The 12,679-nt window shown below is 27.8% G+C and overlaps 1 protein-coding gene and 1 pseudogene across 1 annotated transcript; both read left to right on the top strand.

Annotated features, from left to right (window-relative positions):
• Nucleotides 1-3,473: 3,473 nt before the first annotated feature.
• On the top strand, nucleotides 3,474-3,857 carry LOC113550274 (annotated as a pseudogene).
• A 1,121-nt stretch (nucleotides 3,858-4,978) lies between these two features.
• On the top strand, nucleotides 4,979-12,130 carry LOC113549024 (cullin-associated NEDD8-dissociated protein 1). Its single transcript, XM_026950167.1, has 18 exons — nucleotides 4,979-5,020; nucleotides 5,099-5,268; nucleotides 5,495-5,708; nucleotides 5,765-5,910; nucleotides 7,895-8,038; nucleotides 8,107-8,552; nucleotides 8,612-8,745; nucleotides 8,818-8,978; nucleotides 9,044-9,249; nucleotides 9,311-9,594; nucleotides 9,670-9,801; nucleotides 9,884-10,201; nucleotides 10,262-10,422; nucleotides 10,500-10,698; nucleotides 10,756-11,202; nucleotides 11,270-11,513; nucleotides 11,587-11,733; nucleotides 11,839-12,130. Exons 1-18 carry the CDS (start codon nucleotides 4,979-4,981, stop codon nucleotides 11,976-11,978), a joined length of 3,735 nt encoding a protein of 1,244 aa, XP_026805968.1. The 3' UTR covers nucleotides 11,979-12,130.
• Nucleotides 12,131-12,679: the final 549 nt, after the last annotated feature.

The following is a 12,679-nucleotide window of genomic DNA, read 5'->3' as shown; positions in this document are numbered from 1 at the left end:
TATTAAATAATGCTGTTCCGCCATTTATATTTAATAAACAATAAATAAAAACAAATAATGTAATAAATAGTATAGAATCATAGTCTGAATAGTATTATAAATTAGATTATCTACAACTATAGTTTTAAAAACCCTTATATAAATATTAATTGCGACCTTATAATGAGTATTTTTCATTATTATTTATTAAATAGTATAAAATACAATACAATATATTTAATTCATTTTTATTATTTAGGAATATGGAGTAGGTACTGATGTACTATTTTGTATACATTTGTGATTTGTTATTTTGTTTTAATTATAAATGTATTATTATGTACATTAGTTTTTACCTTTTAGAAGAAACTTTGTACTGTATGTGTTTGAGAATAGTTTGTTTTATTTTTTTCTCAGATTTTCGCTTATATTTATTAAAAAAAAAACGCTGTTAACAAAAATGTTGTACGTTTGTTTTTCAGTCTGTAATCGATATTCTATATTATACTATAATATGATTTGAAAAGACTGACTATGACTACGGTCTACGAAAATCGAGAGACAAATAATAAAATAATAGATAGCTAGTATAATACAAATTAAAAACGATTGATTGGTAGTGTAAAAACAAATCATTTGAAACTATTAATATCAAATTTAATAATCTGTTGGTTATAATACAGACACAAACACGATTATGTACTTATGTGTCAATATGTTCTGCCGTAAGTCTGTAAACATATTATTGTATACAAATTAAAATCGAAAATAATACGATAATATAAGAACGAAAATAGAAATGCGTTGGTTATCCGAGCTCTCTAATAACACAGGTTGGCTGCTAACACGCTAATAGTATGGTCTTGACGTGATAATACTCAGTGATTGACAATCACAGTGTAATAATATATTATTATATGTATTACTATTATTATTTATTATTATTTTGTTACCACATTTAATAATTTATCTAAAAATTAGAATACATTAGATTTTAAAACTTTCATTTTGGTCGTTGAAAAATTGCCGCGGGGGCAACTGCCCCTTAGCCCTCCCTCCCTTAACCCGGCACTATTCATAATAATAATTATACATATTTGATTTTTATCTTCTGCAATTTAATTAATGTTAATTGATATCCAATAGTTTTTAATTTTTTTGGTAAAATAAAATGTTTGTATACATCCATTGGAGGTAGTTTTATTAGCTATATTACATTAAAAAATAATCAAAAAAATTAAATGTATCAAAACTTTTAAAGTTATACTATAACATGATAGGTATGTCTATTTGAAGTTGTCGTTGCTGTTGTTTTATTAAGCGTACCACAAAAAATATTAATTAAAATAGGTAATAATAAAAAATTTTAGTATTTAAATACTATGTTAAGAAAGCAACGCTGTAACAGTATAATAATTAGTATAATAATTCTTAAGCATATTGTAACTTGTAAGTAGGGTAAAATAACATTAATATTACAACTAGTATAATTGTATGCATACTCAATAAGATAAGATTGGCTAAGCATAAAGTCAATAATATAATATAATTGATTTATAAGGATAATGAAATTAACAAAGTGGGGTCAGTGGTGGTGATGTGACTCGGTCACCACTAGACACTGAGCGTTAATAAAGTATTTACAATATTTTGGTTGTTCGTTTATTGTATACGTTCGAGTTATCGGCGTATACGACACTGTAAAAAATTATTATTTGTCCATAATTATGATAGCTATAAGATTTCGGCTATTACTAAGATTCCATATTTTATACGTTAAATCTATACCTATTAAATTCTCAAAATATGATATAATTACTAAAATTGAGTACATTTTTAAAACAAATTTATAGTGATAGTTAAGTACAGAACTATTGTAACAAAGTGATTATTTCTGAAGTAAAAAAATAAATAAAATAAATTAACAAAATCGATTATAGGATAAGAAAATCAATATTTTTCACGAATAAAAAGAAGTAGCGTAAGTTACGTGGTTTAATTTGGTTTTTGGTTTTAGGTGACTTGTTAATTAGTTTGACTGATCGTTTTTGTTAGGAAACAATAAAATTTATACTTTGTTACAGATATAATAAAACTTGAGCTAACTCGTGAATATTTTTATTATATTTGAAGTTGGTAATGAGTAATTCCAAGGCGAAATTAAGCTACATTATAATATAAGCAATATAACTATAGTATATGTAGTATATACCAATTAGAATAACTTCTAAAACAATTAATTAAGAAATCAATTTTTTAATTTAAATAATAGGATTAATATTTCTGACCGTTGTGTAAACGAAACCACGCACTATTTAGGAATCAAGAAAGAATTATATAATAATTGTATAAAGTATAATTTAAAATTTAAATGTATAATCTAATTAATATAAATGTATCTACTTTTGGTAATATTTGGACACATGTCTTAAATAAGTGATCTTAGAAATTTTATTATCGTTCAAATCATTTAATACTTTGTTTTTTTAGTTAAAAGCAGGAATCATCATTGACATTTCGCACCATCAGAACGTTAGTGTTGCAACTCAAAAAACCATGTTTTGAGAAAAACGAGTTTTTTGATTTGATAGCATAGTAAAACAGCTGTAAGACATTATGTATTCCACGTATCATCATCAAATTCGTAAAGAACGGCATTTTTATCATCAGAAAACATGTATAACTCAAATTCGACAATTTTTGAGTTACTACACTAATGTTCTGAAAGTGCGATTTGTATGTAGCGTAATACGTTATAGCAATACGTACAAAATAAAATAAAATATATTGAATCGTTTTATTTTTATTATTTTATACAATTTAGACTATACATTTTAGTTTTTAATTATCATACAATTATTGTTATTATTATTATTTATTAATATATATATATATATATATATTATACAATATATTATGTAGGACTGTATTTTTTAAAATACATTTACAAATTACAAGGGAGGGATAAACAGTAGCCGGTGGAATCAACATGCGCCCCGCCTGACTGCTGCAAGATGGGTATAGTTGGACCCACAATTTAAGATAGTATGGACAGCATGATTGCCCATCGACCTATGATAATATCGTTTTAAACTGGCAACCAAATTAAATAACTAGAACAGCTGGAACATTTATCACTAGCGCTTGCGACATGATGTGTACCGATTTAGAAGCAGAATTTACAAGCTTATTATTTTTTCCCGCGCTTTACTAGTATCAAATATTTTCTTAATATTACTCTCGAATAGACGAAATTTTTTATAATATTACTCTCATAATACTCATGTCTGTAAAAACCACGATTTGAATCCTGATAAATACTTCACTATAAAACTATAATATCATCAATATCTATTATCTTAGTCCATAGCAGTCCTATCATCTATGATATATACAAATTTTCATCCTCAGAAGATAAAACAACAATTAGTCATAAAGTCTTAACATTTGATGCTTAATTGTAATAAAATTGTGTAATTGTGCTAAAAATTAAAATGCCGTGTAGTATACCTAATTGTCCTTCACATGACAAATATGTAAAGATTAGTTCTTTCAAAGTCCCAATGATTATTGCGTTACGGTCTCAATGGGAAAATGTACTTGACTTTACTAATAATTCTCGTGTTTGTCGTAATCATTTTAAGACACGTGGGTATCTGGAAATGGAATAAATAAATACACGGTTAGTACCTTTACTCATGGATATATAATGTATTTATGAACTATTCAACTAGGCGTAGGTAAAAGTGTACGACATAACATATAAATATATTCGTAGGTGCGTCTAAAAGAACCCAGACTTAGAGATGGTGCTATACCGGTGAATTTAAATATTGACAATCGCGAGTCAACATGTTTTAGCAAGAATTCACAACTAAATAACTTATTAACATCACAACAGTACTTGGCATCAAATTCGGCTTTACTCGTTGTGAATAGTTAAATAACAATAATATAACAACGTAAACTATAAGGACGTTTGCGCCTAGTACCTAACTAATTTAAACAAAATTTTGTTTAGGAACGAGAAAATTAATAACGCACCAGAAGGCCCCGCAAACTCGGGACGTATTGTGGACACCAGTGATGTAACATCATCTATAAATAAAGACCACTGTTGTGCGTCAAAGAGTTATTAAACGTTTTAACGTATTACACGTACGCGAAATACAGAAAATATATAAAATAGCGTATTTTTAAATCACGAAGTAAAATGCAAATATTATGTCGTACTGTTACACGCGCCACCGCCACAGCGCGGTATTCGAGCTTGCGGGCTATAGCCGGCGGGTAGCAAACGCAACACAAGGTAGTCGTTATCCGTTGCCCGTTAAAGTCGTTAAAACGTTAAATAACGGTCGTTCACAACCAATTTCGACCGGCGGAATACGCGACGTATAAATAATGTGTGTGGTTCTGATGGCCGGGGTGAGAAACTCGTGTACTCAAAAATCGCAGTAGAGCTATTTACAAACGTCGAATGGTTGGCGATTGTGATTTGAATTTTTCCGATTTGAGGTTAGTGTTCGAACTTTTAATTTCTGTTATCACCGATAATTTCTCATCACGGCGTCCAACCGTACCCATCCCAGTCGCTGCTGCCCACTACCACTGTAGCGGTTATCTGAGGCGGGTAAACAACAAAACCGTGGTATATTCAAGTACGATGCCAAAAGATAAAAACACGACCAGGGTTCATTAACTGTGGCTGTATATTTCTGGGAGACTATAAAAACGTAATCAGTTTTCATAAAACACAAAGTTAATTTTTTTACTTGCCGCATCTGCCGTGTTTTTTTACGACAAGCTATTTTACCTATTCCGATTCTCAATCGTTTTACGTTTTATCCGGTGTCGTAAAATCTCTCCAGTGTAATACAAATGCATACAATTCGTCTAATGGAATTTTAACTTTAGCTACTACCTATTCGGTCGCGATTAATATTCGCACAGTGATACTCTTGTCGGATTTATTGGCGTAACGATCCACTACAAAATCATGGCTAACGTGTCGTACCAAATCGCTCATTTGCTTGAAAAAGTAAGTGAAATTTATGATTACATTGGTTTTTAGTAGTCACTTTAGGGCTTTTGCTGAATATTATGCGTGTTGTTTTAGATGACTTCAAGTGATAAAGACTTCCGGTTTATGGCAACCAACGATTTAATGTCAGAGTTGCAGAAAGACAGCATTAAACTAGATGACGATTCTGAACGCAAAGTTGTAAGAATGTTACTAAGATTGTTGGAAGACAAAAATGGTGAAGTTCAAAATCTTGCTGTTAAATGGTAAGTATCAAGTTTTGAAAGATTAAGTGCCTAGGTTTATTAATTTATACAGACCACGTACATTTTATTTTTGATGCATTAGTATTATTATTTATTATCAAGTTATTAATGCAATAACATTTGTACAAAAATTTGATTGATTTGAGTATAACCTAACAACATTCATGTCTAATAAATTATATGATTAATTTTAATGAATGAGTGATATTATTTAATTGAATTTTAGTTTGGGTCCACTTGTTAATAAAGTAAAAGAAAACCAAGTTGAGACTATTGTTGATGCACTTTGTACTAATATGATATCTGAAAATGAACAATTGAGAGACATTTGCAGTATTGGATTAAAAACTGTTATAAGTGAGTTGCCAATCACTAACGCCCTATTAGCTGCAAATGTGTGCCGTAGAATTACTGGAAAATTGACAAGTGCTATTGAAAAGGTAAATTTAATAGTTTATCATTGAATACAACATTTATGAAGTAATCTCGTTTACAGCAAGATGTATCTGTACAATTGGAAGCTTTAGACATACTTGCTGATTTACTCTCAAGATTTGGATCATTGCTATTAGATTTTCACAGTGGTATACTAAAGTCATTATTGCCTCAATTAAATTCTTCTCGTCAAGCAGTAAGAAAAAGGTAACTTAATTATTACAATTCATAGTACGTACAAATTTAATTTTGAATATTTCCTGTTAGTGATTAATCGGGGATTTTTCTCTTATTTACCACTCACTTTTTTGGGTATTTTTGTGTACCGCTATCTCTAATAAATAAATTGATTTTTACTTCAACATGTGGTTACCTTGTTTGATCAAGTAATAAAGTTTGAATTAAAAATAATTTATTTTAAAATCAATAATGTTATTATTTAGATATAATATAATATAACAGGTTAAGAGTTGGTAGTGATAGTAAAAAAAATCAGATTATATTGAAATATTTGTGTTGAAATATTTGATGTAAACTTTGATATTTTTTTGATTGTCTTATCTATTTATAATTTTCTTATTTATTTGCCTAGTCATAAAAAAACTTATAAAACACCTTCATTTTTAGTATTTAAATAAAGAAAAAGTAGCAATTTCTACTAAAAATTAAATTCTCCTCTCAATCTCCTTAAAATCTAAAAGAAAGCCTCCCCTCAAAAAGTCCATGTTTTTTCTCTTATATTTTACAGTAATCCCTCGTTATCTGTGGTTTCAATTATCCTCGGTTGGGTCCACGATAGCATATTATTGCCTATAACCTAACCTTGCGATTGCGATAACGTTTTACCGTTATTACACAAACACTGTAGAAATTTATTTTTGACAATTCTATATAATTGTGTTATATCGCTATAGGTATAACACATATACATTATACGTACTTACAACTTACTGTCACACAAGGATGGAAAAATTATAACATCGCTAAATGTCTTGTCAACATCAAAGAATCACTTGATGAAATTCAACCCTCCACTATAAATGCTTTAGTTGTATGAATTAAACAATTATTAATTGATTAATAATTGATTTTTAAAATTAAAAAAAGTTAAACCCTTTTTACATTGATTTATGGTCTCGTCATCTGCGGTTTTGTTATCCACACAGGTTTGCTGGAACGTAACCTTCGCGGATAATGAGGGATTACTGTATAATATTAGTTAATTTTACTGTGCTGAATATATTTTTTCAAAATTACAAATACCAATTGATTAAAAATATTTAAAAACCAGTAAAATAATGAGTCTATTTTTATAGCACTTCTAGATTTGATATCATGCCTCCATTTAAAAAGAAAAAAATAGTAAATGTTTTAAGTTTAAAAGTTTGATTAATGAGTGTAATGTTAAATAATATAAATAATACATTTTCTGTTTATATTGTAATTTGATTAATTAGTTATTTTGATTTTTTTAAATTATTTTTATTATTAAAAATAAATCAATATAAGTATATAATAACTAATTCTATTTTGATATTTATCTAAGAAAAGCTCAATCATGATTGTGCAAACCCGGATGTTAACATATTTCTTAATATCATATCACATAAATGTAATCAACATTATTAGTAGGAAATTGAATTGCATTAAAATAAAATGCTCTGGGATCGATAATTGTTTTAATTAATATATATTTCAGCAAGAGAGAGATAAATAAGTTATAAGTATGGTTTATTGTACATTATCATATGATGAGTCATATACTTAAAATATATTAAAATTTATTCAGTCTTTTAAACAACACAGATTTAATGGTTTTAAAAAATAAGAAAAAGCAAGCTACTTTAAGCAATAGCATTTCAATTTAGAAAAAGAATTTAGTGCTAATCTGGTATCATCAAATAAAAACTATATAATTAATGTACCCGATAAACAACTTAATCATTTAATACTTTTTTTTAAATTTAAATTAACAATTTATCTTGGTATGGACATTGACTACACTTAATCATGTATAATGTATTAAAATTTAAAACCAAAAGATATTTTATAATAATCTATGAAATATAAAATATTCTAATTTATAGTAAAAGTAATTGATATTGATCGCTTACTACTAACTCTTTACAATTATGCAGAATATTACATTTTTTACCTCCATCTAATTTTAAATATACATTGTTTATTTCAGGACTATTGTTGCACTTGGTCATTTAGTATTGTCATGTAATCAAGTATTATATATTAAACTTATTGATTATTTGGTTAATGATTTATCAATACAACAACCAGCAGCAAGATCTAAAACATCCATACAGTGTATAGCAGCTATATGGTAAAATTTAAGTAAATCATTTTAAATTATATTATTAAACTATTATCGTCTGTTTACTAACATTGCAGTCGTCAAGCTGGCCATCGTTTTGGTGTTCATGTTGATCGTGTTGTACCATTAATACAAGGGCCATTGGTAGAAAATTCTACGGAAGATGATGAATTACGTGAATATTGTTTGCAAGCCTTTGATGCTTTTGTTAATCGTTGTCCCAGTGAAACAGCAGCTTATACTAATGACATAATTAAGTTATGCTTGGAATATTTGGCATATGATCCAAATTATAATTATGATGATAATGGTGAAAATGGTGATGAGAATTTAATGGATACTAATGATGGTGAAGATTTAGAAGATGAAGATATTGAGGATGATTATTCGGATGATGATGATATGAGTTGGAAAGTTCGGCGGTCAGCTGCAAAGTGTTTGGAAGGTATAATCATAACCAGAAAGGATTTGATTGCAGATATGTATAGAAATGTTTCAAAATCATTGATACAAAGATTTAAAGGTAATTATATTTTAAATAATGTTATTCTAGAAACAATAGTTAAATCTTTAATATTTTAGAAAGGGAAGAAAATGTTAAAAGTGATATATTACATGTGTACATGGCATTGTTGAAACAAACAAAGTTAACTAGTAGTAATATGACAGCTGATATGGCTGATGAGGATTCAGCTATGTATCTTCTTCAATCCCAAGTAAGTTAAATAATGACAGACTGATAAATAGTTTATAAATAATTAATATCTTTAAAAAAACAATGCATATAGGTTCCTGCAATTGTTAAAGCTATACATGCTCAAATGAAAGAACGGAGTGTTAAAACTCGTACTGACTGTTTAGCTCTATTGAAAGAGCTTGTTATCGTTCTTCCTGGTGCTCTCACCAACCACATAGGAACTTTAATTCCTGGAATTCAATATTCTCTAAGGTATTATTTATTTATTTTTCTCATTTTTTTCCTTTGTTTTTAATTATTTAGTTAATAATTTGTAGTGACAAAAAGTCTAGTAGCAACATGAAAATTGATACATTATCATTTATTCATTGCGTGTTGACATCACATGCTCCTGAAATCTTTCATCCCTGGGTAGAACAATTAATTCCGCCTATTATAACTGCCGTTGGTGATCCATTTTACAAGATAACTGCAGAAGCACTTATTGTTTTACAAGAAATGGTCAAAGTCATTCGCCCATTAGGTAAAAACAAAACAATATTTAAATAGATATACAATTTCCTAATTTTATTTTATTTTGCCAGATAATAAACTAGAGTTCAATTTTGTGGTATACGCTGTTCCATTGTATAATTGTACATATTCTCGTTTGAAAACATCTGATATTGACCAAGAAGTAAAGGAACGCTCAATTTCTTGTATGGGACAAATAATATGTAATTTAGGTGATGTATTACAAAATGAGTTGCAAGTGTGTTTACCTATATTCTTGGATCGTTTGCGCAATGAAATTACTAGACTTACAACTGTTAAAGCACTTATTAAAGTTGCTGGATCACCATTGAAAATTAATTTGTCTTCTATTCTGGTAAATTTAATTTAATTAACGATTTGTGGATTTATATTTTTATACAAAACATAAAATTATATTATTTTTTTTTAGAGTGATGGTGTATTAATTTTGGCATCATTCCTTCGAAAAAATCAAAGAGCATTGAAATTGAGTACTTTAACTTTACTCAATATGTTGCTAAATAATTTCCATGCTGATTTTTCTACTGAATTATTAAATAAGGTATATATTAATGCATAAAATAATATTTTGTTTAATTATAAATATTATCATAATTTATATGTATATGTATATTTTATTTTAGATACTTATTGAATTACCACAATTAATTAATGAATCAGATTTACATATTGCTCAGTTAACACTTTCTTTGTTAACTACAATAATAAAAATTCAACCATTGGCTATGTCATTTTCGGCTAACATTATTATGCCAGAAGTTATGACTCTGACTAAATCTCCATTATTGCAAGGAGCTGCCTTGAATGCTATTTTATTATTCTTCCAATCTCTGGTTGCTACAAATGTTCCACAGTTTGGATACCAAGAGTTAGTGACACTTTTAATATCACCATTGATGGCTCAGCCTGTTGGCACTCCAGCTTTAACTTTACACAAACAAGTAATATTTAATTTAAATAATTATTTGACAGTAATAAACAAAAATATTATTAATGTCTAGGCTTATCATTCGTTAGCCAAGTGTGTAGCAGCACTGACAGCCACACAGCCAACTCAAGCAATGGGTATTATAAATAGTTTCATGTCTGAATTGATTAATCCGTCTAATGACCAACAACGTATTTTTTCGTTGCTAGTAATTGGTGAAGTTGGTAGACATATGTATGTTTATCTATGTATTTTTATTATTATTATTATTATTAGAACATTATTTTTATAATTTTAAATATTAATTACAGAGATTTAAGTTCTGTAGTTAATTTGAAGGAAACTATACTACAATCATTCTCGTCTAATTCGGAAGAAATAAAATCATCAGCAAGTTACAGTTTAGGTAGCATTTCTATTGGAAATTTAGAGCAATATATACCTTTCATATTAAGAGAGATTGACATGCAACCTAAACGTCAATATTTACTATTACATTCCCTAAAAGAGGTAATTTTTATTTTTAAATATAATTTTTATTTTTTAATGATTATTGATATTGTTTAGATCATCACATTTGAGTCGTCTACTCCTAATGGCATTGAAAACTTGAAACCTTTTGTCCCAGCTATTTGGAACCAATTATTTAAGCACTGTGAATGTATAGAAGAAGGTTCACGTAATGTGGTTGCTGAATGTTTAGGAAAACTTACATTAATCGATCCATATAATTTATTGCCAAACTTGCAGTCATCTCTACCCTCGTCATCTGCGCTTATGAGAACCACATTATTGACAGCTGTTAAATTCACTATATCTGATCAACCACAACCAATTGACATGCTGCTTAGACAGAATATGGATCAGTTTTTGAGTGCTCTTACCGATCCAGATATAAATGTTAGACGAGTAACATTAATTGCTTTTAATTCAGCTGCACATAATAAGCCATCTTTGGTCAGGGATCTACTCGACACTGTACTTCCTAAACTATATGCAGAAACAATTGTTAAGGTATATATTTATATTTTAAAACTAAAATTTTAGAATTCAATTTTCTATGTATTTGTGTACATTTTAGAAAGAACTTATACGAGAAGTAGAAATGGGTCCATTTAAGCATACTGTTGATGATGGGTTAGATATAAGAAAGGCAGCTTTTGAATGTATGTATACATTATTAGACTCATGTTTAGATCGTCTAGACATATTCGAATATCTTAATTATTTGGAGAATGGATTACGTGATCATTATGATATTAAAATGCTTACATATCTGATGGTTTCGAGAATGGCTCAAATTGTACCTAGTGCTGTATTGCAAAGTAAGTTGTTAAATTCTACTATAATCAGTAATCAGGGTTTGATGTAAATAATTGTTTAATAATTTTTTTTTAGGGTTGGATAAAATTGTTGAACCTTTAAAACAAACATGCATGTTGAAAATCAAAGCCAACTCTGTGAAACAGGAATTTGAAAAAATGGAAGAACTTAAGAGATCTGCTATGAGAGCAGTTGTTAATTTACAAACTATACCCGATGCTAGTAAGTGAAATTTGGAGCACAGTCAACTTATTTAATTAATAAAATATATATATATTGCGTTGTATTATTATTGTTGTTAATAATTGTGAATATTTTTTTTTTTAGATAAAAATCCACATATGAGTGATTTTGTATGTCAAATTAAAAGCTCTCCCGAATTAAATCATATTTATGAAACAATTCAGAGAGACACATTAGGGTTGGTAACTGATAATTATACCATACCTATGGAGATTTGCGAATAATTATGATAAATATTAGAATATTTATGTCCTACTACAACATTAATTGCATTGGTTTCTATTAATATGTTTTTTTACAAAAGAAATCAAGAATATTGTAAATAATAATTTTTATGTGTATAGGCAAGATTTAATTTATACTATTTCTGTAAATCTTTTGAATTCATTTATAAAAAATATTAATTTTAATCTTACAAATAATAAATATTATCTAAAAAATTTTTTACTCATTTAAATGAATAATGTTAATAATAACCATATTAATAACAGTACCATTTGTTGACCGTAATGTATTGGTTTGAATATTTTTCAGATAATATTAAAATATTATTTCATTTGAATAATATTGTATACCATAAAAAAGTATCAATTACTATTTTTGCTGCAGTTTTTGCATGTTTTTTCTACTTTCAGATCACACTTAGCATAATACATGTGAATACTGATTATGTTTTTTAGTAATAAACAATAATATATCAAAATCAAACTTAAATAATTCTTTATTATGTGAATATTTAATTTTGTTAATGTTATGTTATCTTAGGTCGCTGGTAAGTATAAAAAGTTGACCACTTACTTGAATTAAATGATTGGTTTGACATAACCTAAAATTCTTAAACTTCAAACATTTATAAAAAACAATTGGAAGATTTCCAACAAAATAACCAAAATAATTATCTTTTTTTAAATATCGAATTTTGTTA

The sequence above is a fragment of the Rhopalosiphum maidis genome, chromosome 4, assembly GCF_003676215.2.
Source record: "Rhopalosiphum maidis isolate BTI-1 chromosome 4, ASM367621v3, whole genome shotgun sequence".
Classification (NCBI taxonomy): Eukaryota; Metazoa; Arthropoda; class Insecta; order Hemiptera; family Aphididae; genus Rhopalosiphum; species Rhopalosiphum maidis.
Note: the sequence above shows the minus strand (reverse complement) of the source record. Positions and strands in the feature narration are given on the sequence as shown.